Raw genomic sequence first — 26,934 nt, 5'->3', positions numbered from 1 at the left:
TTGTGGAGCAAGCAGAGGCAGTCTAATGTAAGCCAAGAGCTTACTGAGATCTTTCCTTCTCTGTTCCAAATCATGTCGAACCCACGTAAGTAGTGCATTCAGTATAGTTTCCTCATTGGGAATATTCATGTCGTCACTTGCTAATAGTTTTGCAATTTCAGCGGCTGGCAATAATAGAAATTCCTGGTTTCTAATTACTTCCATGAAGTTCTCCTGAAAAAGAAAAAGAAAAGGATTTTTAATACAGGTGACACCATACTCGGAAGACTTTTTTTCATGGAACTCCTGCTTTCCCTCTTTTCCCTCCCTTCACACCATCTCTCAGTTGTGCCAGTAAATACCACTAGATAACTGACCTGGGGGGGGGGAGGTAAAATAAAAACGTACTGAGTTATTTTGACCCCTGATCATTTCCCAAACTATATCATTCAGTCCCAGAGACTGATGTGCTGAAACAACTGAGCGGGAAGGGCAGGGACAGAAACAACCAATGGGTTGTGGGGGTTACTAGCTTAGCACTGCAAACTCAAAACCTACTTTCTGAAGTATAGTTTAAAAAAATAATATAATAAGGTGCTGTTTGTTCCTGTTGACAATGTAGAATACAATGTAAGATGTATTAATCAACCAAAGAGCACAGCATGCTACAGCTACTGGGCACATCTGTAGTTGTTTTTATTGCTGCTAGATTAGATTATGGCATTAAGTTTTCAGAGGAAATAAACAACACTAACAATTTTATTGTTGATTTTAAAATGCTTATTTTAAGTTTATTTTACTACTTTGTAGGATTTATACAGCTGATCTGATTGACCAGGGAGCAAAACACACAAAGAATCCACAATATTGTACATGGCTTTATTAACAATATTTACTTTGAAAGGATTCAGTTTTCTAACTTTCATTTTGTCATTTCCAGAAACAAATCCTTACTTTAAAATAGAAAATTCACAGTATGTAGCATTTCTGACATTCATATCCTATTAATTAATAATACTAGGACTTACAGAATATCCTGTAAGGATTCTCATGAACTTTGGCAGCAATAGCAGAGAAGTATGAAACAAGCAGAAACAAGCAGAATTAACTTACAGTGAGAAATGGGAATGTAGCAGAAAAGAGTGAGATCATGTCTACCCTCTTTCCCCATCCACCTTTACAAGGCAGCAAAGGAAAGAAAAGTAAAAGCAGTCTATGAATCACATGTTCTTATATTTTGGTAGCTCAAAAGCCAGTTAACCTTGTACTCCAAAGTGAGAGTAACTTCATGACAATAAAACAGTATTACAATGAATTTAGTAAATGCACTGCTGATTGCTAGATCAGCCAACAGGATGCTGCTTTTGCTCTGCCACCACATGTACCTCCAAAACACCTGGAGGATAAAGTGCATTAGATCTACAGACAGGGAGGTCTAACTGGGACTAATATCAGAATTAGCCTTACTTAATATCTTGTTTAATGATTTAAAAAGAAAGAATTGCACACTACTGAAAAAACTCTGGATTAGAAGCACATACATATTGGAAAAAATAGGATTTTTAGATTAAAAAAAGGGAGAAACTTGGGAGCAGAAGCAGGACCTGCACTACAAAAGAGATACGCACTTAGCACATAAAATGGCAAAGACCTACAGTATAGTTTGTCATTGCATAGGCAACGGACATCAGGACAACAAAGTGAAAAAGGTAACACTTCATCCTTTTTATTGCTTAGTCTAATAATTTCAAAGCTATATCTCAATACTCCAAAAATAACAAGTCATTAAAGAATGCTGAACGAAGAGGAAAAGAACAATAAGGAGTAAACCAGTCCATCTCAGATGAAGGCCACACATACATAAGATGGCTACAAGAAGTCTAAGTGGAAAGATCAAAGTGACTCCACTCCACAGGTAACTCTAGAGTTGAAATTAGGAAAAGAATTGGAAGTGTTATCTCTGCACATGATAACTGTATTCCTGAATGGAATTTGGAAAGGAAAATTTTATATTTGGTATCTGAAAAGCTTTCCTACTAGAAAGATTCAATTGGCTACACAAAAGTAGTGCTTCCAAGTGAAAACTGTAGTACATTAAAGAGAAATATCTTTTCCTCTTTAATTCACTTAAAACACTCTATTATAAAATGAAAGTTAAAAAAATAAGCAAGTATAGGACTTAAAAACAGTGAAGGGACCGTACCAATACTCAGTAGCATTATACATGCACTTTCATTTATTTTACTCTGATATCAAATGCTTGGGAGTAAAACTGAAGCTGAAAACCAATCAAAATTACTTCCAGAGTTTAAACATGCAGTTCACGGAAATTCAGATTCCATGGAGTTCACTGGTTCCAGTGCTGGTTTTTTGTTGATTCTCTGTCCTAGAGCACAGCTGGAGCTGTGCTTTTAGTTTTGCTGAATAAACAGGCAGCAAGCACTGACGAAGAGAAAAGCCAACACTTACTACCTTAAACTTTCCATATTGTCTATCTGGATCACAGGAAGAGGAAGGGGAAAGCACCAGCATGGAAAGTTTCCTTTGTCTCTGAAGGCAACGACAAGCTGATCTTGCATCGGTCAGTCAGGGATCTTCTTTGGAAAGCTTTTTTCCAACTGGATTTCATCACTTCAACAGCTGTTGCATGTAAAAAGCCTGATTTTTCCTTCTTGTTGCTTGCAGACAATTGCTTTCTGATGAGAACAAGTTCAACTTCCTCTTGCTCCCATTCTATTTTTAAAGCAGAGACTCCTTTTGAGCATAGTATCAAAGCATTCCACTGGAAACACAGCCGCGCTTTGATCTATGTCTGGGATTTTTTATAATCAGAATCTAACAATTCCTCTCCCTCTACAGAGATTCTGAAGACAAAAAGAAGGAGCCAGTGTATCGCCTAGCATTCTTAACCTCCTCATTAGCCTTTTCTTTCATTCTTCTTATAGGAACTCTCTGTGGAAGAACAGGATATTTCAGAGAACAAACGGTCTGCAGTTTCAGTCCCTTGCTTTATGGTCCTGAAAGCAAAACAAAACTAAAAAAAAAAGGTTCCCCACCCCCAAAATTAGCTCGTTAAAGAGCTTGGAAACTTTGTCAAATGAGTAGCCTGAGGTATACGTATTAGCTGAAACAGGGACACACAGCCCCCTATTGCTCATTCACATGCACCCTTCACCAACTGCAGAGTCAGTAATATTGATACTCTTAACCACAGGTCTGCCTTGTACTTGATGCAGAGCAAAAAAATACTAAGAGCACATAGAAGACAAGACATCATGATGTTTATTTCTAAGTGGTACTTCATCCCCCCCATGGGATCCAGTGAGATGGTTAGTCTTCCTCTATACTGTGTCACAGAATCACAGAATGGTGTGGGTTCGAAGGGATCTCTGAAAATCATCCAGTCCAACCCCCCTGCTAAAGGAGGATCAGCTACAAAAGATCACACAGGAACGCGGCCAGATGGGCTTTGAATGTCTCCAGAGAAGGAGACTCCAAGCCTCTCTGGGCAGCCTGTTCCAGTGCTCTGTCATCTTCACAGTAAAGAAGTTCTTCCTTATGTTTAAGTTGAACCTCCTGTGTTCCAGTTTGTGATCACTGCCCCTTGTTCTGTCACTGGGCACAACAGAGAAGAGTCTGGTCCCATCCTCCTGACACCCACTCTTTAGATATTTATAAGCATTAATGAGAACCTCCCTCAGTCTTCTCTTCTCCAGGCTAAACAGACCCAGCTCTCTCAGCCTTTCCTCATATGGGAGATACTCCAGCCCCCTCATCATCTTAGTGGCTCTGCACTGGACCCTCTCCAGTAGCTCCTTGTCCTCTGTCAGCAGGGTTAGAACCAGAGAGCATGAGAACACCTGCAGGCTGAGGTGGCCCAATGGTGGCATTGAGGTGGTCCAACAGAGAGCTCTAACCACAGGGCTCTCTTTAAACTCTGAAGCTGGGCAGTTGAAAAGAAAGAGGTGCTTGACTCACAGGATCTGAATGAGAACAAACAGGGAAGGTCATTTTGTCTACTGGCTGCCTCCGTCAGCTGGTCAACTGAGGCATGAATTCGCTAAAAACTGAGCTACCTGACCCCTTGGCAAACTATTAATAGTCAGATGGACGTCAGATAGCAGCTACTTTACTTTTAGGCAGCTTTGACTGCTGCATTAAGCAATAAGCCAACCTAATGCTTTCGGTGTGCCCAGGGTTTGTTCAGAGTACAACTGCTGTAGCTTGACTCCTCTCTGTGTGGTTTCTGGATTCCAGCACAGGCTGGGCAGCATGCAGAAACATACTTAGTCTTGCCAAGCCAGTACCAGCCTATTGTGCTAGGCAGAACTTAAGGAACTTGAAAAACAGAAATATCTTGGGTTTTCAAAGGTGAAAAGAAGCGAATGAGTATTTTCAAAGTCAGATGATTACCAAGCAGGATATTTTGGGCTGTAATTTCAGGTGCAAGAATGTAAAATCCTTGTTTTAGGCACTAACACAATCTTTGGGTCTGGCCCTTTGTAGACCAAAAAATACTGATAATTCTTCCCTTTCCATGCCCCACCCCCCAAATAACAAACTGTCCTGGTTGTTGCAAAAAAAAAAACAAAAACAAACAAAAAAAAAACCCCACAACAAATTATACCTCTTTGCTTCCTCCTCCCAAATCATAAGCTCTATATAGCAGTATTTTTATTTTTTTTACCCAAATCCTGCCTTAAAAGAGAAAGCAAGTTTAAATGTCCCACATCTATTCTTTTGCTGAATTCCTAGCTTCTATGCTTGGCCTCAATCTGCTACTTCATCCTCTTCAAGTTTTTCCTCTTATACTCAGACCGTGGCTGTGCTCAGTAATCATGCAAACTCCAAAATTAACTTTATCTGAATCTTGTAACATTTGATCACTGCTCATACACTTCTGAAGACTTCTGATGAAAATCAGCGTGACTTTTCACTTTGATTTAAGGGTGGACGGCAGGGCAACAAATGTTACAAACCTATCCACACGGGGACTGACTCAGGTATAATGTTTAGAATGCCAGCTTTTTGTTTTTCTGTAATTAAGAAAGTGAAGAAGCTAACATTTATCTAAGAACACCTCACAACTCATCACAGATATTTTATGCTCTGGAAGTAAACACAGACTAGATTTTCCTCAACTTCCCTTTGGTTTACTTTTTTGTGCAACAAGCGCTATTGGTTTTAATTCAAGGTACACTATCAACTGCTTCACACAAACAAACAAGATGACAAAAGAGGGGTTTATTTTGACTTTGTGAAGACAGCAAGAAAAATGCACAGAAGGTACTTTTTGTGTGAAAAGGCTTTACAAATTATAGTCAACACATATGCTACTGGCCAGCCTAATAAAATTCCTAAATTTATAACTGTATGACCCTAATACTACATATAAACTACAGCAAAACACCTTCGTACAAAAGATACCTTTACCCAGATGCATCTTATGATTGTCAACTGTATTTTAAATCCCTGATGCAGTGTTGCTCTTAATACAGCGTTAAATCCACAACTGATCACTTCAGTTTATTTCATGTTTCACTTAATGTACCCTGAGGATTTTTCAAGCTTTAGTTTGCAGTGTGAAAAAATTTATCTGTTTTGATTATAACCTTAAAAATTATTCCCCTCAGAAAAAACAACTTACCAATTGTCAACATAGTAAGCAATAAAGTCATGCTGCACTTAAGTCCTTTTAGCATAACATACATATACATCTTTAATATGAAGTGCAGCATTCAAATCCTTCCTACTATTTTTTTTAATCACACTGTATTATGCGATTAAAATAATGCTAATGCTTTCCAATGACACTAATGAACATTATTCAGACAGAGCAGATCTATTAACAGAGCTAGGCCTGCTGGGATAACTCAACAATTTGTCCTTCAGCTTAACCAAATGCTCATTTCATCTGAATTTCTAGTCTTCATGTTAAAGAACTATTTTAATGAAGCAGGTAAGATGTTTATCAAAGTATAGCATGTGTCAAAAGCCCTTAAAACTGAGAAGTTGTTTTAATTGCAGGAAAACAGTTATATGGGAATCTGATTTTTTTTTCTGTCAAAGGAAAACTCACAGAAAATAACATCTACAAATTAAAATTTAAGTATTTTAAGTTATTAATTACCTTCTACTTCAAGTGCTTTAAAAGAACCAAAATTACTTGGAAAACTAGAAGTATATACTATATTCAGCATAATCTCCCACTGCTCTATGCTGCCCACTGCAGCATAAAAATAATTCATTGTTTTAACAAACAGAATTTGCAGGTACTATGGGTACGCTTAACCCTTATGCTCTAATACTTCTTAATGGAAAGCATCAAGTGGCTAGCACTTACTACTGTTGAACATTTTCTTCTTTCAAACAGCTTTTAAACAAATGAAATTACTTGGGGATTTATTTTAATTGAAGATTCAATTGGACATTTCTATGCAGTTTCCATAGCAACATTCATTTCAAACTAAAGAAGCTGCTTCTCTATTACTCATTATTACTAAAATTCAATTTCATGTCTCCGTTGGAACTAAACAACATTAAAAGAGGCCTTGGGAAGAATCCATCTAGCACAACTAATTAGTTTTGAAAATGGCTTTTTAAAATCCACCTAATTTAAATTTCATCCACGTCAAAGCCTTAAAAGCAACAATTTTGCCACTGAAGTAAACAATGGCCAAAAGGCATATGACTATTTTTCTGCAGTCTGAACAGAAGAGAGATAGGTGCTGTAAAAGAACGGCTTTCAGAGAGTTCACAGCCCCTTTCCACCACAAAAAGTCATGAATAAATCATGTCAGTCAAAATAGTAAGACTATAATCCCTAACATTCATCTTTAAAGATGCATTAGTCTAACATTTATTATCATTCTGATCTTGGCAGTCCACTTAAAAGGGACATGAAATAGTGCAGACCAGAACATACACTCATTCTGAAAAAGAACAAATAGGTCATAGGAGAGAGGTGCTCTTTTTGCACACTTTTCGTATCACTATCTTGCTCAACATTAATTCTAATATTCCGCAAAGGCATAAAACACGTCTGCCTAATTGCAGTCTCTTTATTTGTGTTTGAGCAATAATGAAGCTCAAGAATAGAAATGTTCAAGTTACAATGTGCCTGTGTATTTATTGGCCTGCTTTGGTAAACTTCAATGTGCACATGATTCTAAATGCAAAAGAGATCCACTCACTGAGGAAGAACATTGTATCATACAAAAAAAGAAAAAGCTATATTAAACTGTTATACATACTTAACCAAAGTTATTTTAAGCCAAGAGGAAATAATTTGAAAAAAATAAGACCTAAAGCAGCAAGAGGAAAAGTAATGGATTTCTAATAGTAATAACAAGACAGAAATCACACCTCATGGATCTAATCCAATAGCTTTACGGCAATGCAGTGCCATGGCTACACAAGCAAATTAAGTGCTATCTTCATTCCCACATCTCTTACGCAGTATCTGCATGCCCTCATTTAGGTCTCAAGAGCTTACATAGGCAAAATTTCATCAAGAAGAGAGAAAAATGCTTCACAAAACTGCAAAGAACAGATGAACTGACTTGCATCAGAGATAATTCTCCTGCCTGCTGCTGCTAACATTACTAAAATATGCTTGTGAGAAAGAAAACAAAGAACATCTTACATTAAAATAAAAGCATGACTATTAAGAAGATGATGTTTAATTAAGTTGGCAGGCCAGTCTTTCTATACAGTAACTCTGAAAAGATCATTGGCAAATTCGTATTTAGCCACACATTGCCTAGCCTAAGATCAAGTTGTTTGAGGCCATCCTGACATCCTATTGCTAAGAAATTAAAGATAATGCAAAATCTATATTGATGAATGCCCACATTCATACCCCAGGTATAACTTAGAACATGATTACTCTAACTCATTACAAAGCAAGAATTCTACAGTTTCATCTAGTAATGTGTTCTTTTGGACTAGATTATGGCAGCTTGTCTACTATTAGGTTTGTAGTTTTTGACTGATGGAAATAAGATCAAGCTTTTGAATGATTTTACTGAATGCACACCACACAATCCCTTTACTGTTACAGGGAACCATTAATGCTTGCCTATCTCCTTCCAACTCTAAACCAGCAACTTTATAGTTATTTTGTGACTTCTCATCATGGGTGCATTCTTGCTTGGAAAACGATCAAGGTTTTCTGGGGGAAAAATATTAGTATTTCATTCAGGCAAACATTCTGTATTTTCCTTACTAAATAAAGCGGATGAGACTTAAAAAACCAACATACCATAGTGTAATTGTGAGCCACCTTGTGCAAGTCAGTGCAACCCTGCGCATCAGCAAAAGATCGGATTCCAAGGCAATTGGACGGGTGAAGCTGCTTCATTAGGAACTTACAGCATGCTTCTACAACCTGAGAGAGCTGAAGAAGGCAAGCTGTAGACAACAGGCACTCAATGTTATCTTCTTTTAATTCAAGGCGACCTAGGAACATGAAAAAGTAGATCACAATTTTGCTTTTATCTTTTGTTAAACTCCCTAAAATTCAGAGGCAACAGCATTATTTACAGATTATATGACAGAATATAAGGTTTAGCAAACATTATCCCCAGCAACAGATAATGAGCTTTTCTAAATTAGTACCTATAATGATGCAAGGAACGGGAATCCTAATAAGATTCCTTTTTGTCAGTCATGATATATTGAAAATATTAACATAATTTAACTACAGAATATAGCATTATCAGAAAAACCATATCCCACTAGTTCGCCTCAGGTAACAGCAATAATGATTTCTTTTTATTTATTCATAAGGAATTAAATAATGTGAATCATGATTTCTAAAGAGCATTTGAAATCTGATAATGGAATGTATAATGCTCACAGGAGGACAATTAATTAGATGAAATTCTCATTTTCATTCTAATTACCTGTATAGGCATATTGAACCAGAGCCCACAGTGCATTTGGCTCCACACCTTCCATCTTGATTTCTTCCTGTCTTGCCTCCCTTACATCATTAGTGAACATTGCCGCAAAGTAGTCCGAAACAGAGGAGAGAACCAATCTGAGTACATCACACAGGAGAAAAAAGGAGACAAAGAGAGCAAAAGAAGAAAAACTTAGTCAACCTGATGTCTGTTAATTTATGATTCATTACTTTGCCCTTTGAAGAAACACTGTACTAAAAAAGCATTTTAAAATTGACAAACTGCTTCATGCTCTAGTTCCCCTCTATGAATAATGAACTACTGTTACTGAATCCACATTTTCTGCTGAAGTAAATGAATTCCCCTCTCAAAGCTCAATGACTTTTAATAGCCAACATTGAAACAACCCACAAAAACACAAATTGGAAATGGAATATAAATATACATCACAGAAAGAAAAAAACAACTGAATTTACTTCCATTTATATTACATTAGTTACTTTTTTAAATGTGAAAGAATAACTTATTCGTCCATTTCAAAGTGCTTTAAAATGCTTTTACTCTTGATGCACACACATGCATTCATTTACTAATACTGATAACAGGACTAGGCACAGTAAACATGGAGATGATAGAGTAATCTCTTTTGTGGGTATGTATTTAGCCTTTTGTTAACAATACTGAGTATTATAAGATATGAGTAAGTTAACGTGTTACTGCTCAACAGACATTTCTTTGGATTACTGAGAGTAAAACACTGAGTCTATATTACAATGACACTCCACAAAATGTGCGAAATTTTGATGTCTCAGTATGTGTTCACAGGACTGGGGTGAAAGAGAAAGGAACTCACATGGAATAGGAATACTCAACCCGTAGTTCTGTTGTATGAAACTTACCATATCTACTCCCTAAGAGACCTCCAGGAACAGCCCTGTGGTTTAGATGAATTTTTGTGCTGCAACAGTTCACTGTTGCCTTGCTCATGGGAAATTCAAATATAAATACACTTGCATACATACTGAGCTATACAAACGGCAAACCCAAGAAATAAGCCTACTGCAAATATACTACACAGTCCATCTGCATACATTCAATGAATCTGATACTTCAGGAAATGTCAGTTTATTCTGTGCTGAATCCTTAATGCTGGCTTGTTGACAGAGGTCAGGAACCAGAAAACAGAGTAAAATTAATTGAAAAGGTAAGCACCTGTGCTTAGGAGTAAGTCTAAACATGTATTGATGGGAAGCATTTGCAGGTACACACAAAAAGTCAGGAACTACAAAGAATTTTATCTTCGTTTATTAACTGCAAAGTGAAAAATTGTTGACTAATTTCAACTACTTTTTTACTGCTGATTTTGTGACCATTGACCATTCAGTCAGACCTACAAGCAGGGTAATTCTTTTTTTCTAGTTTCTGAGGCAACAGAGTTGTGTTAAGAACATACAGCAAAAAGATTAATTTCATCATCTTGCATGACTGAAGTTTTGCAATGAGAAATAAAGTTCTGTTCTTTCAAAGAATGAGATTTATTCTGTGGCTGGTTTACTGAGGAAAATGAGAACATTCTGCCAAGGTAGAGCAGCCAGGCATCACTTTTGGGCATTTTAACCACAGGTTTAATGGCACCTGGAGTTGAATGAAAATGCTGCCTCCTAGAGTTCTGCAGAAGCTTAATGAAATTAGAGAGTACATTCATGTAAGTATCAAGGGAGAGATTTTGCAACTGCTTTTGATGCTAGAATGAGATTACAAGATCAGATTTGTATGCACAAAATAGGAGTTCTTATTGGAAGGGAAAGTGTGTAGATGGACAGATTTGAATAGCCCAGGTATCTCTGCAGGTCCGATTCAGAATTTAAAAAAAATGGTAAGACAAACAAATTAAAATATTAACCTCTGACAATACTGGCTTGAACTTCTACACAAAATAAAGCTTGACAAATAAAGGTCTCTATGATGGGAAACAGAACCTAAAATGTAATCTTAGGGTTGTTTTTTTCTTACTTTTTTTTCCTTCCCCCAACAGTGCAACTGGTTTAGTTGGCTGCACTACTACTTAGAAAATGGCTGGACTGTACATGTCTTAGCAACACTTCCTGAAGAAATGCTAAGCAATAACGCGAGGCTCAAGACAGACACCTTTTACCAGCTGTTTGATATCACCAAATTTCTCCCTGTAATTTCCAGTCTCAAAAAGTCCAAAAGAAATTATTAAAATTTTAAAAAACAATCCATTTACTATCTTTTCAAACTTGTGCCAAGTTGTGCAATGGATTCATGAGAAGGTGTACATGCTTCACAGTGTTAAATGGTCTTCAGACTCACATATGTCAAAACAGAATGTGCAGCCCAGGAACATATTAATACAAGTCACATGCCAAAGCATAAATTACACTGTAACTATTTTGTAATAATTTTAGCCAAGAAACATGTTCACAATGAAAAAAATCTTAGAACAGGTATCCACACTTCTTTCTGAATTCAACCGAGTTCGAAAAAAAAAGTTCTTTCAAAGAAAGAAAGAGGATTAAAAGATGCAGTGACAATGCATCAAGGTGACACTGAGTTCGCACAAAAGAAAACAGAGGCAGACTTCCAGCCAACTGCCCTTTTCTTGTCCTATGTTTTTCCCATTAGTCAATAAAAATAAACTGCTACTTTACTTGTGCCATTTGACACCCACTTGTTCATTGATCTTTTAAACTCATAGCTAGTAACTGATTTTTCTTTCAACCTCTTTTGGGGGTGATTGTCTGAAACTAAACTGCATTCCTCCATACAGATTATACAACGTAAATCAACTAATGCCTTCATATAACTGAAGAATCCATGGAATATTTTGTCCATCCATATTTTTGCTTTCCTCTGAAAGAGCTAAGTGACAATTATGATTTTTCAAAAGACAAATCTGTGCAATGACTATAAAACCTACACCTAGATTCACAATCTCCTTGTTAAATACAGCCATCATGGCTCTGTTAGTATTTAACAAAGAGAAACATAAAATTAACATATTCATCCATATCAAGAGGTCCCTGGGACTACTGATGCTATGAAATACTGTCTTTCCTAAGTTTAAAAACTGAAGAAAGCAATCATTTTGGTATTCTGAGTTTGTAGTCTTTTTTCCTCCTAAGAGTAATATTTCTTTCATAATTGGCCCAACTAAAATGCCAATAAAATCAGTACATACTGACATTAGAGAGGCCTCTTAATCATACAAAAAAAAAATATCAAGAAAAAACTTTTAATACAGTTGGCATTGTATTGTTCAACTGTGGATAGTGAACATATTTTACCTTTACTCTCCTTTTTCTCTAGTTACCAGCTACTGCCAAATGCTCAATTCTGCACAGATAAAATTACAAGAATTTGGCTGCTGAATTATATGCAGTAGGTTGGCTTCTCTAGCTCAGTGCACAGGAAAAATATAGAGAAAAAGGAATACACGAATACCAGAAGTTTTCATCTGGGAGATCATAAGATGTCTGAACAATTAATCTCTCTGGAAAAACACTCAAAAGCTATGGACTAAATACTAACAAAATCAGGGTGTTTCAGTATATTTCCCTGTTCTTACAGGAGGTTCCAGTGCTACTGATATATTCAATTTCAATGGTTTGTACCGGTCCAAAAATAGAAAGATCCACCATGACAGCTTAACTTATTTTGAAGAATTTGCTACCAACAGCCAGTAAAATATGTGTAAGTAGGGTGGCACAGCTGAATTAAATTGTACTTCTTGGAATTGCCAAAAGCTGCATCATCTAGACAATTTTTTAGGTTTTCAAAGCAATTATTATGTAAAATGATGATAGCTGTCAAGCTTGGCAATTTACAGATGTAGTATCTCCCAACCTGATTCACCTGACAGAATGAAGTGAAGCTTCTTAATATCTTAAAGATAAAAAGGACACTTCCCAGGCAACTCCCTGTTTGTGACTGTGTAACAGCTGAAAATTGTCCTAGGGAACTCAACACCACACTAACTGCATCCACTGAAGCTGTCAGGTGATGCTGAACAGTTCATGTGTTCTAACACGAAGCATCTCATACACTGGTGGCTTCAGCTTGTTTCTATTCTTGATAACAAAGCGTGTCAGTAATAAAAAGAATATATGAAAGTGGTACTATCCCACACTACGAATATATCTGTATTTATTTAAATTAAATTTGTTTAAAGGCAAGCAATACCCGAACATACATGCAGTATGTTTATGTTTAAAATTATTTCCAATTATAGCCCTCTTTCAGGGAAATCAAACCTTTCAAAATTAATTTGCTGCTTCTGACACTGAAATGATGGCTACAATAAGTCCTTTAGTAAAATTTTTCAAAACCATCACTCTGTTAGTAGCAATAGCACCTTTTTAACATAAAGCTATCACAGAACTGCTTTTTTATATGTTTGACTTTTTAGAAAGATGCTGTGTGTTAAACTTTTATAAACATGTAGTTAAAACAGAAAAGAGGCTGCAGTGAAAAATTTACAAACTAAGGCAATACAGACTGTGAAAGAAAGGAAGTATTATTAAGCTATATGGAAATGTAGTACAAAGATAAATAAGCCTCAAGATAAAAAAAATTAAAAAATGTCTGCAAACCAGGATTTGGACACTTTCAAACAAGCTTCTTAACCCCTAGAGTACACAACTTCCATTTGCCTTCTTTCCTTCAGTCCTGTGTATTTCCATCTTTCAGTGTCCATAAGAAGAAAGAAAATGGCTCTGCACACATTTTCAGATTGCTAGTTAAAGGATGCAGAGCAGCCTTTAAATCCTCTCTGGCCACAAATTTACACAGATGTCCCTTTTCTTGAGTGAATGTTCTGACCAGCAGGTTATTAAAAAAACCCACTTTTATTATGGATATAGCAGTTTTCTGAATGTAATAAATAGAAACGTAATAAATGATGTAGACATCTGAAATTGTGGTGGACATAGAAAAAGCACCCGATTATGAAAAACTTAATTAATTTAATTTAATTTAAAGTCTAGGAAAATTTCTTTATGGAACTGAAGGCTGAGGGAGTGGGAATATAATGCATTTTTCCTTGTGGAGAACTGTCCTCTTTCCTACTTCCTTCTTTGTCTCCTAAATAGGTTCTTAGCTATCATTTCAGCACAGAATGAGAAGACAGACAGTCTTAAAATAACAGAGAATGCCAGACGAATGACTACACGTGATACTCTTGTTTGTCGTAGACCTGGTAGCCTGAATTCTTTGAATAGATACAACCCGAAACCATTAAGAATTTTATAGTAATATATTAACTGTGCTTATTACTATTGTGGACACCGAAGTTCCTGCTTGTTTCTCTAAAAACATACAACATACACCTCACAACATTCAAAATATCATCAAAAGTAGAAATTGAGAATTGAGAAAAAAAATTACAGGAACTATTAAAAATATCAGGTTCAAAACAAGGAATCTGAAGACTCCTCTCTATATATGAAAGTGTTTAATAATAATGAAAAATGTTCTTACCAATTCTATGTGACCACATATTAAGAAAAACTTTTTTATCTTTCTCAAGGAAAAAAAAAAGCTGTCCACCGTAAGTGAACTTTCCATTTTCTTACACATCCTAGAATTCCAAGTCATCAAGCTAATTTATATTTAATACATCTTTTGTTGCTTATTAAGTCTCAAGACAAAATAATCACGAGTGTTCTGAAATACACTGACTGCTCATGTCTACAGTCAATACTAAGGAATGAACGCAGGCAGTAAAAAATCCTACAGAATTTTTTTTCATATAAGATAGGCTACTATAAGTACATAAAGCCAGTCTTCTTAGTGAATTTCTATAAAACTCTGAACCAAATTTAAGATTTCTATCTTTATCTTCTCCACTATGGAAAAGCTCAATTTTCAGTGAGGTACTTTGGCTGCACTGAGATGAATACTGCAGTTATTGCTATGTGTCTCTGTAAAAACAAAACAGTAAGAGAAAGAACTTACTGTGCTATAAGCAAAGCTTTTTTCTACGTTGTTCCAACATTACAAAGTGAAGTAAGGACAATCGTAAGCATCCCACCTCCTGATACAAGCACAAGGTGTGCTTCTTTGGCCTTAACATTCATGCATATTTAAAACACAATATACCAACTACAGCAAGATGTTTCTCCTCCAAAGAAAAGGCTAGAGCAAATAACAGGTGGTAGCATATGCCTAACGCACTACAGAAATAAATACAGTAGCAGACACTGGAGGAGCAAAGTCAGTTCTCTAAATGGATTAGAAACAGGTATGAACCACATTAAAGATCATCTATAGCAAACAGAACATTGTCCTTCTGTTTATCTTGTTGCAAAAAAAAATAATCTTCCAGTCCTTACAAGATATTCGCAGATGTCCTCTGTACCCTTTCTAGACTTCTTAACTATTCCATAAACCATACTGCAGAACTGTATATTGCAAAGGTGCTACCTTGGCCACATATGGAAGTAAAATTATTTCCTTATTATAATCACTATTTTTCCTGTTTACAGCAGTCCAAAGCTATTTGACTTCTAAATTACTTCAGTTGGTGCAAATCCACTAGGGGTGTGTGCATTACCTGTTTTCATCAGATTCACTCTTTCTGCAGGGAGAATGAAGTTTTGCAACTCTCTAGACCGTTCTTAAGCAACACTGTAGCCACATGGAATGCCAAATCATCTTGCTCACCCCTTGCTTTCTCCAAAATGGATACACCATAATCTACAGCTAGGTGGCTAGAAGTGTTTACAAAGGAATTCAGGTCACGGGTTGAGCAGAGAGCAGGACCACTCATTTTAGCACTAACTGCAGTAAGATTTGCTTAAAACAACTTGGAAAAATCAGGGATAGTCTTGACTGTTTAAAAATGAAGTTTCATAACATGAAGTCTCTGACAGCAATAGCAAGTTATGGTATAATTGCCTCTCTGCTCCTTAAGTCAGCTCCCATCCACAAGCTATCATTCCCTCAGTTGTGTCAGCACAACAGTGCCGATGATATCTAGAAAAAAAAGCAGAAATCTGGCTTTTCAAGAAAAATACAGAGCCCAAACGAGCAACCTCTCCCCACATTTTTATTACTATTACAGTATTAAGCTGTAGTTTCTTCATGGGGGTAGGAATGAGCAATGGAAAACAGGAATGCTTTAGGCTGCTATTTCTGTTGTAGACCTAATCTTATGAAACCACAGCTTAATTATGCCTAGGTTCCTATTAATACTGTGCATTAAATATTGTAACATGCTTCAGCTATTCATACTTCTGTTTCACAATCTTTGGTAGTTTCTTAGCTTTTAAGTGGCATGCTATATAATCTGTTAATTGCACAGATGACAGATAGGGTCATGTTAGATCTGATTTAGCCCTCTAATGCTCATTGTCAGTGTTCAGTAGTCTACTATCAAAGGACTCTTCTTACCATAGGAGTAAAAAAAACTTTATGCGGATAGACAACTGCCCCTATTGCTAGTTATAACTCCAAAAATTTAACTGTTAGTACAAAGAAAAGATAAAGTCTAAGAAAATTTTTTACATCATTCTGTGGTACAGAAACCACTACTATTTATAATATTCCGAGGGTGCACTTGGGTCTTTTGGGGTTTTTATTTTGTTATGCAAATATCTTACTATATGCTTGAAGACAAAGTAGAACACGAAAATGTCACAATTTTTTTTAATGCTGTATCACATATAACAGACAAATTAACTTCTATTTTTCAAATAAATGTTAAAAACCATGGGCATGTTTAAAGTGTTCTAAATTATTTAGCATCTTCTGACCTTTTTCAAACCAAACACAGGGCACACTTTGAAGGTGCATTTGTAAAGAAATATGAAGTTATTTCAAATTATAATAAACTTACCTGTGAGCTGGAATTCTACGATCACCAGCAACTAACACCACATCACATAGCTGTTTGTGCCTAAGATAATTCTCCATCTTTTTAAAAGTTTGTTCAGCGTGGTTGAGAGCCTGAAAAAATTCATCTGAGGTACAGGGCTCCATAGTTTGACAAGATAAGGTATGGCTGCTGTTGGAGGTTCTGCTGAAAACAGTAACAGAAATCTTAGTTCACACAATATTAAGGTGCAGCAATTCTATCTACAGATGAAATAAAGATCACATGTGATTTTAAATTAGATGAACATGATTTGTTTTAATATATCTTCCCTTCCGATTTTAGTACTCCTCATAGTCATACTTTATCTTCCTCCAAACCTAATCTAAACTCTTGTGAAAAAGGTATGATCATGGCAACTAACAGATGCACAAAGATCAGTCCAGTAATGATACCTAAAACATTGTCAGATGGTTAAGGAAGATGGTCAGGAAAAACAGACATCTTCCAAGTCCCTGCACACTGAAAAAGCAATGGAAAGATGCAATAAGGAATCAAAGCTCTCCCTACCACATATGTTAGTCTTGCTTCACACTTTGCCTAAGGTGGTTAGAACAAAACGCAGCATATGTGGAACCAGTAAAAGAGTGTGGGCATGCAGGGGAAAGAAACTCAAGAAACCCATCAATATACCACCACTCCTACTACATGAAGCCTTATGTGTCCGAAATGAGATCTACCACAGTAGAAGACAACATGGGGGAAAAGCAAGGGTTGATGAGGAGAAAAATTATTCCTGTCTTTGCACACAGCAGCTTGTGAGAAAACAGGAACAGAGAAAACTTTAAAGGAATGCATGGACCTAGGACATAAATGTCCTATTAGATGAATTCTAATTATGTACATTAAGGGAAGCACCTTTCCTTGATTACAGTTCTTTCACTAACTACTATTTTTTCCACAATGCAGGCAACTTAGAAATACTCTGGACCAAACATAATATCTGGAAGGACATAGATTCACAAGATCTACATCCAGACCCCTGCTTTCACAAAGATGTCATGAACTCAGGCAGCATGCTCAGGGCTAAATCCAGCAAGAGATTTAGCTCAGTCCTTAGCCTAGGATATTAATTCCAAGACAGAGCTCCACAAAATCAAAGTCTACCTTTTCAGCAGAAAATGTTCTGTAAAGGTTGTGCCCCGATAGCCAAAGAGACCAAGTAATTTGGCATTCAAACCTAAAGTCTAGTAATGGATCAAAAATTAGACACTTGCCCACCTACTTCCCTTGAAGGACTATCTTAAATGCACTCTCTGAAGCTGTGGTTAACCACTTATTTAGGCTACGTCAACTACTGCTCCATGAGCCACTTTTTCTGCTTCACCACTGGCCCTCTGACAAGCTAGAACAAGTATTCTTTGTGGCCATGTGGGAAACTGAATCAAGGAACTCATATATGTGAAAAATGTAACCATAAAAAACATTATGTTGGCAAAACTGTGTGGCATTCTCACAGTGAACATGCAAGAAGCACTCAGAGAAAGCAACTCTTACACAAGCAACCCTGCAAAAGAAACAAGTGGAAAGAACAGGGTGCTGGTCAACAAGAAAATGCTTATTCCCTATCACAATTTATCACATCCTCAATTGTGTCGACACAAGTTGGGTTTGGTTTTTTTTTTTTGTTGAACCATATTTTAATTCAGATTCCTCAAATTAAGCCCATTAATAATGATTTAAAAAATTACACGATATAACATAGTTGGTTTACATGATAACCTCACAAAGAGTTGTGCAGATAGAACTGAAGAAGCAACAAACAAGTATGAAGAAGGAAAAAACTTCCTAAGTCAGCACTTTGCTGCGCTGCATCCTTGCTGGAGCTGTTGCCAGAATGTACACATGTGCAGCCTGGGGGCTGCACGGAATTCAGTGGCAGTCACCACTCAGTAAGGAAAAATAATTGCAGTGCTGTCTGTTTTCACTAGCCATGATAAAGCGCTAATTCAGGACACAATGGAGCAAGCTTAGCTCTTCCTCTCCTGAAGAAGTTCAACCCTATACCTGTCCTCTAGCCAGTAACTTACAAACCTTTTTCCATAAGGAAGGAAAAGGAGAAGGAAAGACTAAGCTTCAGTATTCCATAAAAAGACTATGAAAGAGACAGTCTTAATAGCTGAGCTAGTATCCAATGACCGGTTATGAAAAATTCAAATCTCACTCCTTCCCCAAACTGTTTTACAAATTTGTTGCCCAGTCCAGTTTGCCACAGCCATGACAGCTTGGAAGAATACACAAGCATGGAAAGAACAGAGGAAGGGAAAGCCCTGCTTTGCTCTTTGCCAGCAGTAGTACTGAAACACCTCCCAAAATTCTTGGCATTCATCCATCCCTTCCACCTAGAGAGAGGAAGCTTGGCTATCTGGCGCTGACCTGTGAATCCCATGCTCAGAGCAAACATCCAGCCCTGAGGTCCTGCAGCTCTGAGTATCAAGGCAGCTCTGCTCCTTTTGGATTTGGCTCTTGACTCAAATTTATCTTCAAGCACAGTATGAATTTTCCCTCCCATGAGCTAGAGGTACTGTTACTTCTGCACACCTCACACATACTACTAAGAAAGTTATATTAAAGACTGAGGCTGTCAGCCCACAAGATAAATGTATCAAAGAACCCTTTCTGCATATTCCTTTAAGATTAAGACTTAAGATAGTATTTTTAACACATGGAAATATTATTACAAGCATCTCAGAATGTTAGTCGGTAGGGTTTTCTCTTTGTATTCTTAAACTTCAATCATGCTTTTCTTGGTCTTTCTTTCCTTTCCCTATTTATGTCAAAAAGATCCTATCTAGCACTGACTACTTTTTATCAAGTATGATACAATTTCAACATGATTATAAAAATATAAGTTACTCTAAGGACAAGGTCTTTCCCACACTAGCTACATGTTTGTCACCAGGGTAGTAAAATGTATCATATGCTAAAAATGCTAGGTTTTTTCAAATCCTCTGTGTAATAAAGAACTTAGACAAGAGTACGCCTTTTGAAATCAAAATTATGTATAAGCCGTTTTATAAAACCATTAATTTTAAAAGGATTTTCTTTCTTGAAGCAGGATGTTTGCAGTAAGGACCTCTGCCCAGTGTAACAGTTCATTGCAAAGCAATAAAGCCATTAACTGGGCTAGCAAAGTCATGATAAAAGAGTTTCAAAAGTAAAAGCATATATGATGATGATGAGCAGAGAGCTGAATTCACACCTCTCCTCCTGCTGCTATTTCAGGCTTCATTGTTGTAGCTTCAACAAAGCCACAGCACAGCTTTCAATATAAAAACAAACCAAACGGTAACATATTCCTCCCACTTTTGCTAAACTCTCACTCTCAAGAAAGAGGCATCAGTGTTTTTCAAATTTTATGGGGGAGAAGCACAATCTGTTCCTACTAACAGGATTTGTTATTTTAATTACTTTAAAACACTGTGATTCATTTTAAAGGAGGACTTACAATAGTTATTTTATAGCAATCACACATATTAGTTACCAACCCATGAATTCCCATAAGGGTTGACCTTGGCTATAACAAAAGTTGCAAAAATGTTTTTTTCCAAGCATTTTATTTTATGCATTTGAAATTATTTTCAGGAAGGCATCTTTTAGGTTATATGCCTCCATGTTTGTCTTTGATTTTTTTTTTTTAGTCATAATGAAGTCTTTATTGCTTCATTTATATTTCAAAGACATGTTTCAAACTATTCATTTTGGAACAGAGACAGAGGAACAAATCCAAAATTTGAAATTATTTTTAAATTTTAAAAAAGTGTAAAATTTTACTGAAAAAATTATCTCTGAAAATTATGTGTATATTCACTCTTATTTAAAACTGTTCTGTTGTGACAATAAGTTCACCTAATTTAGCTGTAACCTCACCTGTACTTGTAAAAAAGGTCAGCTTTCCCACAAGATAATATGAAATTCCATGAATCTGCAAAAAATGTAGTTTTACTGCAAGATAAGAGTGATACAGTTAGATCAAGCGTATGTAGTACAGATGCTGACCTTGTATATAAGTACCACCTTGACTAATCTTTTGCAGCAAGTAACAGCCTACATCCTTGCATTAAAAAGTCACATTTCTTACGACAGAAGCAGCATACTGAAGTGCAGCTGGTTACTAGAGCCTTGACTGGACAAAGGACTCAGACAGCATTGCAATGGGATTTCTATCTGCAAAATCTTGAAGTAGAAAATACCCCAAATATACTGCTACTATGCCTACTCAACTGGCTGGATTCTGGTTCACAGAATCAACAAATAAAGTCTGTTTTTCAAAAGATTTCTATGCTCTATCTCCTTTCCCCACTCCATCCACCACTACAAGCCCAGCTCTTCTCCTTTCCTCTCAATTGCACAGGGCACTGCCTCACCAGGCAAGAGACAGTAACTGATGTAAGGGGAAGCTGTGCTGCACCACTGGCCTTGCAGCAGATGAATTCTGCCCTTTTCCAGTGACAGCAATAAGCTGAGTTTCTCTCCATTAACTGGCTGCCATTTGCGAGAAGCAACATTATTTTTGAGACTTCTGCCTGGTCTCATATTACCATGAAAACGGTCCATGAGTTTTAAAGCTATCAGGAAAATGGCAGAGGTGATGCAGAACACAACTGCATAAAGTTGGTCCCTTTAGGAAACCAAACTAAAAGCAAACTGCTACCTACGTGCTATCTACGCTGCTGAAATTTGCAGCGGCACTATACAACAACCCAAACAGCTTTATGCATACACTGAAAACAGTGTAAATGGGAACAGGAGCAAGAATAACTTGTGCACAGAATTTGCTTAAATTCTGGTTTACTTATGTTTCTCTAACACAAACTGTGTGTACATAAAAGCATTAAAAGTATTAAACACTGGCAAAGCTGCAGAGATGGGAAAAAGTAAGTCTTTCTCCTCACTACTATGTTTCCACCTTTGTTTCTCAGAAAATAAAGTAACTGCCATCTGAAGAATATTACCTTCATAAATATGACATGTAAACAGAAATATCAACAAACCAATAGAGATATTTCAACATATATAGATACTAAAAAGTATCATGACATTTCAAAGAAAAAAAATTAGTTTATTTTACACCTCAAGAAGGTTGAAAACAAGGTTCAACACAATGAGAGATGTTTATAGACACATAGACAGATGAAAATGATTAAGTGCAAGAAAATGGTGCGACTGCCTTATGTTTAGAGAAGACAATAAAAGGAAGAAAAATAATTCATAATACCTCTGACTATAAAGTACTATAAAATACATCAACCTACAAATAACATGAATGAAATCAACGTATTGTATGCAGAGACCAGAACACAACTGGCTACAATGATAATATGCTAGCTTCCATGTTTTTATATTATACTTTGCAAGGAGTAAAATATTTCCTTCTTCAAAGTTAGCAAGACAAGAACCTCAGCTGCAGAGAATGAAGTTCATTGAAAAGAAGGATGCTGAAAGGGTTCTTGGAAAAAAACTAAAAAAATCAGGATACTCTTCCTAAGGCTGGGAAGAGCATAAATAAAAGCAGGAACCATAGATGGTAACAATAAAGACTGCTAAACATTCATAGTGTATCATAATTTAAGATGAGAAAAGAAAGGAAAGAGTACAAAAGTGAATCTGGAGAGACTAAAGTGCACATAGGCTACACATGCATGTGAACTTGAGAGCAAGTGATTTACTCTACGATAGAGAAAAGCATTGTAACAATAGCCAGAAGTACAATCTTGCAACCAAAAGCCACAGGTTCAAGCAAACAGAAATATATCTGCATTACCCTTAAACTAACTGGCATGAATAACTACACACAGGCCAAGCTGGAGCTATGCTAGCCCAACAAAGACGTGTATACACAGCCTGCTGAGCCAATGCTGCTGCATCTTTACTTAGTTCTAATTTTGATAAGAAATAATGTAGGCATGTTATTACACACAAATGTCACCAGTAACATGCATTCTGTCTGGAAAACGTAACTATTTAGACTACCTCATGATACATCTACATTGCAGTGCGATCAAGTGCAACATACAAAAACATATCTGACCGAGCTTTAACGCAGTCAAAGCATGTGACACCTCACTGTGAAAATGTGACCGTCCTGCCTGGAAGCCCACTCGGTCCAAACAAACATCTGGATTCTCCTGTGGCTTTGCAAAGTTCATGCTGAAGCCTCTTGTTACTTTATCTTCATTGCAGTATCTACCGTTCGAGATTACTAGATTAAATCTGCCTCATATTTACTATATAATTCTGTTGCACTCTTTTCAGATGTGCATAGACCTACCTAACCCAAGTGAAGATGCAACAGGCATAGAGAAAATGAAATTATTTTAGCAGTAGCAGGGAAGAAAAGAAACAAGAAAGCTACAGATTTTCCCCTGTAAAACAGCTTCTCTTTCAACAATAAAGTTTCTTATTTTTCTCTAATTCATGCATATATCTAGCAAAAATTGCTCTTTTTATAGTTCTTCGGTTAATTTCAAGCATCATACTATACTATCATGCCACAATTACAGAATCTACCAACTGTTCTTATTTGACAGTTTGCATTATTTTGTGACAGGAGATGTACAGAAACACACAGCACGATTGGAAGTCCCAAAGAACTTACAGCCTCAAAGGCCAGTAAGACTGCAGTGAAAGAAAAGTTGTAATAAAGGCTTCTGCAGACTGAAAACTGTTGAGGGGAGCAGACTTAGAATGGAAGTTACAGTGTACTAACTCCAAGTCTGTTCACACAGAGCAACATTGTGAGTAGCTACGATCAGGTACATTCAGATCTTGTCTTAAAACCAATTACAGACATCTTACTAAACTGTTCAAGGTTAGGACACAACTGATGAATTCTGAAATACTGCCTGTATTTAACGTTCAAATATTAATATACCTTTTACATTATATTTGAATACATTTCCATACTTAAATCTACGGTAAAAGAATTCCAACATTTTAATGCATGCCTGCATGAAATGAACCAGACACAATACTGTGCATACTAGGTTTATTCTAGGTATTTTTAGCTTGATATCCACTGTGCCTTCAAAGTCTGTGGACTGCTGCTAAGGCATTCACAAAAACTTCACTACCACCACCCCCCCAAATCTGTTGCTCTTAGGCTTAAATTTGCCATACAAGAATCTGCACAGCTGTTGGAAAATTTTTAAAAGTGTACAAATCTAAAACCATGAGCACAGCCTCAGGAATGTAGGAGAGTTAACAAACAGCAGCAATAGAGGACATCTAGCAGACAAAAACCAGCAAAAGAATTCCAGCCTCACTGGCCCAGTAAACAATCATCCAAGCTACTGCTGCTTGCAAACACACCCAGGAGCATGGTATGAAGAGAGTTACAGCTGCCTGCTCTGATCTCTGAATTATCTGTTTGCATCTCAGATGCAGTCCTTGTCAAACATCTGGTACTAAACTTGGAATTTGCTTATCTCTTATGCCACCAAGCTCTATACTACTAACAGCTGAATTCTACAGCAGTCCTCCTATAGATGAACCACATAAGGTTCTAAAGCTTTCATAATGACAAAGACCTGATCTAAATGCTTTTCTACCCTGTTCTATATGACATGGTGAAGAGGAAGGATGGTTGATACACACAAAGCGGTAAAGCTCCTTCTGTCACTTCATGCTTTTAGGGCTTGTAACTGGGCAATAAGTCACAGGAGCAAGAAAGGTAGCTCCATAGCTTCTACAAAAAGTTTTTAAAACTTCTTTTTCATATACACAATTTATTTCTAATAGAGGTAACAGAGTTTTCATATGGAGAAAAAAGCCCTTTAAAAACTACATAGATGAATGTAGTTTTTTCCCCTCCTCAAGTCAATAGATAAGCTATATTTTAGCCTAATAAATTTCACAAGTCAACAGATAAGAAGCTGTATTTTAGACCAATTTAAAAAAGAACACTTAATTAAGTTCTTAACATCAGAAAAATTCAGCTGTTAGTCAGACTTATGTAGTTGTACCAACTCAAACTGAACTCAAAGTTTGCTTAAAATATTTATTTTAAAGCACGAAAGCAAAACACTAGCAAAGGTTACAAGAAAATAAAGGAATTAAAAACAACTCCAGATACTACAGATGATTAAGTATATAATTAAAAAGATACTTCAAATGTGCTAAGTTCAAATCCTATGTGCATTTCCTGTAGTATACAACTCTGCCTGCAAAATACAACCAAATTAAAAAAGCCTCCCAATGCTATACAGACTTTGTACACCCTCTAAATAAGAACCTGTAGTTCTACAAAGTTACAAATTAGTTTTGTCACATCTAAATTCTTCTACAATTAAATCTGTAGTAATTTCAGTCTACACATTTCTCTCAAAATTACATGTTTTTTTCTACACAGATTGCCTTGCTATGGTGAGCACATCCTATTTGGGGTAATGTACATAAAATTTACATCACAAGTAGATGTTGCTGAAATAGAAGGTGATGTTACACCTATATTATACATACTGTCCAGTGACACAGCTATTTAAAAATTCATACCTGAATATCACTTAAAATAGGAGCACTTCAGAGGTGCTATTTATAGCTATATAGTTGTTGCAGCACGGTAAGACTGCTGTTATAAAGCATCAGCATGCAGGATTTCCTTTCCCTGTAATTCTAGTACTTTTGCCATTCAAAGATAAAAGCAAATACACTGTGTTGACTCCTAAGTGTTTTTACCCTGCCTCTTTTCCTTGAATCTTTAAAGGTCACATAAACCATAAATAGTTAGTGTTTATATCGTGGACTACTTTACCCTTGCACTAAATGAAACCTCCTAGAGAACACAAAACACTAAAACCGCTATAACCAGACTAAACTGTCCTTAACAGGCTTTATTAAACAGTGTACCCTTTTAGACAGTCATACTTTCTGAAATGCCATATAATCACAAAGTTATCTTAAAAGCAAGAAAGCAAACATCATAAAATTTACTTGAAATGGGAAGCCAACTATTACGCATTACATGCACTATAAAATGGGAAAAATACTCCTAGTGAAGAATGGCTGACTTGTGCAGCGAAAGGAAATAAAATAAACTGATACTTACCAAGAAAGATTATTAACTTGCCTAATATACAACAACTGGTAAATACCTTTCATTTAAGAACAAATTTTACAGTTTCATCTTTAGTAACAATACGTAAGAGAAGAACACCAAAAGATCTTTATAGACGCAGTAGAACTATTTTTTTCCTAAGCTAGATACGCAGTTTAAGACACCTGTGACTACTTTAAAGCACAAATTTCTTGGCTTACAGTAGATGAAATATTTTTTCCTTCAAGTTGCACATGCACAAGAAAAATAATTTTAAAAAATGTTTTATAGTCTTAAGTTACAGTTTCATCTCTCTTACCTATAGAAACGTGGAAACATCAGGTAAGAATCATAGGAAGCTTACATTTTCATAGTTCTAATTCTCAGCATAACTAAACAATCAGTGTCACTTCAAAATAACTTAGAAATAATCCTGTAATTGATATTACCTTGTTCAGAGCAGCATGTACTTGGTACACTATTTAAAACATGAATGTGTCCACGTTCGCGCTTTATTTATCCAATGATTAAAGCTGCCTTTTAAGAAGGCCCTAGTAAACACACAGAATGCTGATTATAAATAATTTTCTGTTTCTGATGCACAGCTGCTGCTAGGTTTCTGAAGCATTTTATTCTAGATTAAAGACTAGCCTATATACGTGTATTGTATGTAAACAGTAAATGAAAAAACATTTTTCACAAGAGGAAAGTAATAATTAACCTGCATGAGCTGCTGTCCGATTTATTTTCTTCTTCACTTGCTCTACCATCTGTTTCTTTTCTGTCAAGCCAACATGCACCTCCACAATCTTCTGTTGAGAATTCAAATGCAGGGATTTCTGAGGTAGATGCCATTGGCCAAAGAGGCGAATTCTGAAAATCCTGTTGGCTGGACCTTCTGTAACCAACTGATGTTAAAGGTAGGTTACCTGAATCTAAAAACTTCGTGCCACCACTCGTTACATTTTGTCCTCTATTCCAGAAGTCTCCCTCGTGGCTTTCAATTGCAGAATTAGGGGCTGATGCCTGATGACCAAACCACCTCCATCTGATTTTTAAAATCTGCTTCACGTCAAACTCTTTACGAGAACCAGACATCCTTAGTGAAAGCCAGTGATCGT

At 36.4% G+C, this 26,934-nt stretch overlaps 1 protein-coding gene across 1 annotated transcript; it reads right to left on the bottom strand.

Annotated features, from left to right (window-relative positions):
• Nucleotides 1-26,934, bottom strand: LOC104540586 (kelch-like protein 5; the record flags this gene model as incomplete). The annotated part of the gene is made up of 5 exons (XM_010184428.1): nt 26,535-26,934; nt 16,744-16,926; nt 8,886-9,022; nt 8,243-8,439; nt 1-213 (listed from the first exon to the last, which is right to left on the bottom strand). Coding segments are annotated over exons 1-5 (1,107 nt in total), but the record flags the coding sequence as incomplete, so codon positions are not given.

This window comes from Mesitornis unicolor, unplaced genomic scaffold (assembly GCF_000695765.1).
Source record: "Mesitornis unicolor isolate BGI_N332 unplaced genomic scaffold, ASM69576v1 scaffold2200, whole genome shotgun sequence".
Lineage (NCBI taxonomy): Eukaryota > Metazoa > Chordata > Aves > Mesitornithiformes > Mesitornithidae > Mesitornis > Mesitornis unicolor.
Note: the sequence above shows the minus strand (reverse complement) of the source record. Positions and strands in the feature narration are given on the sequence as shown.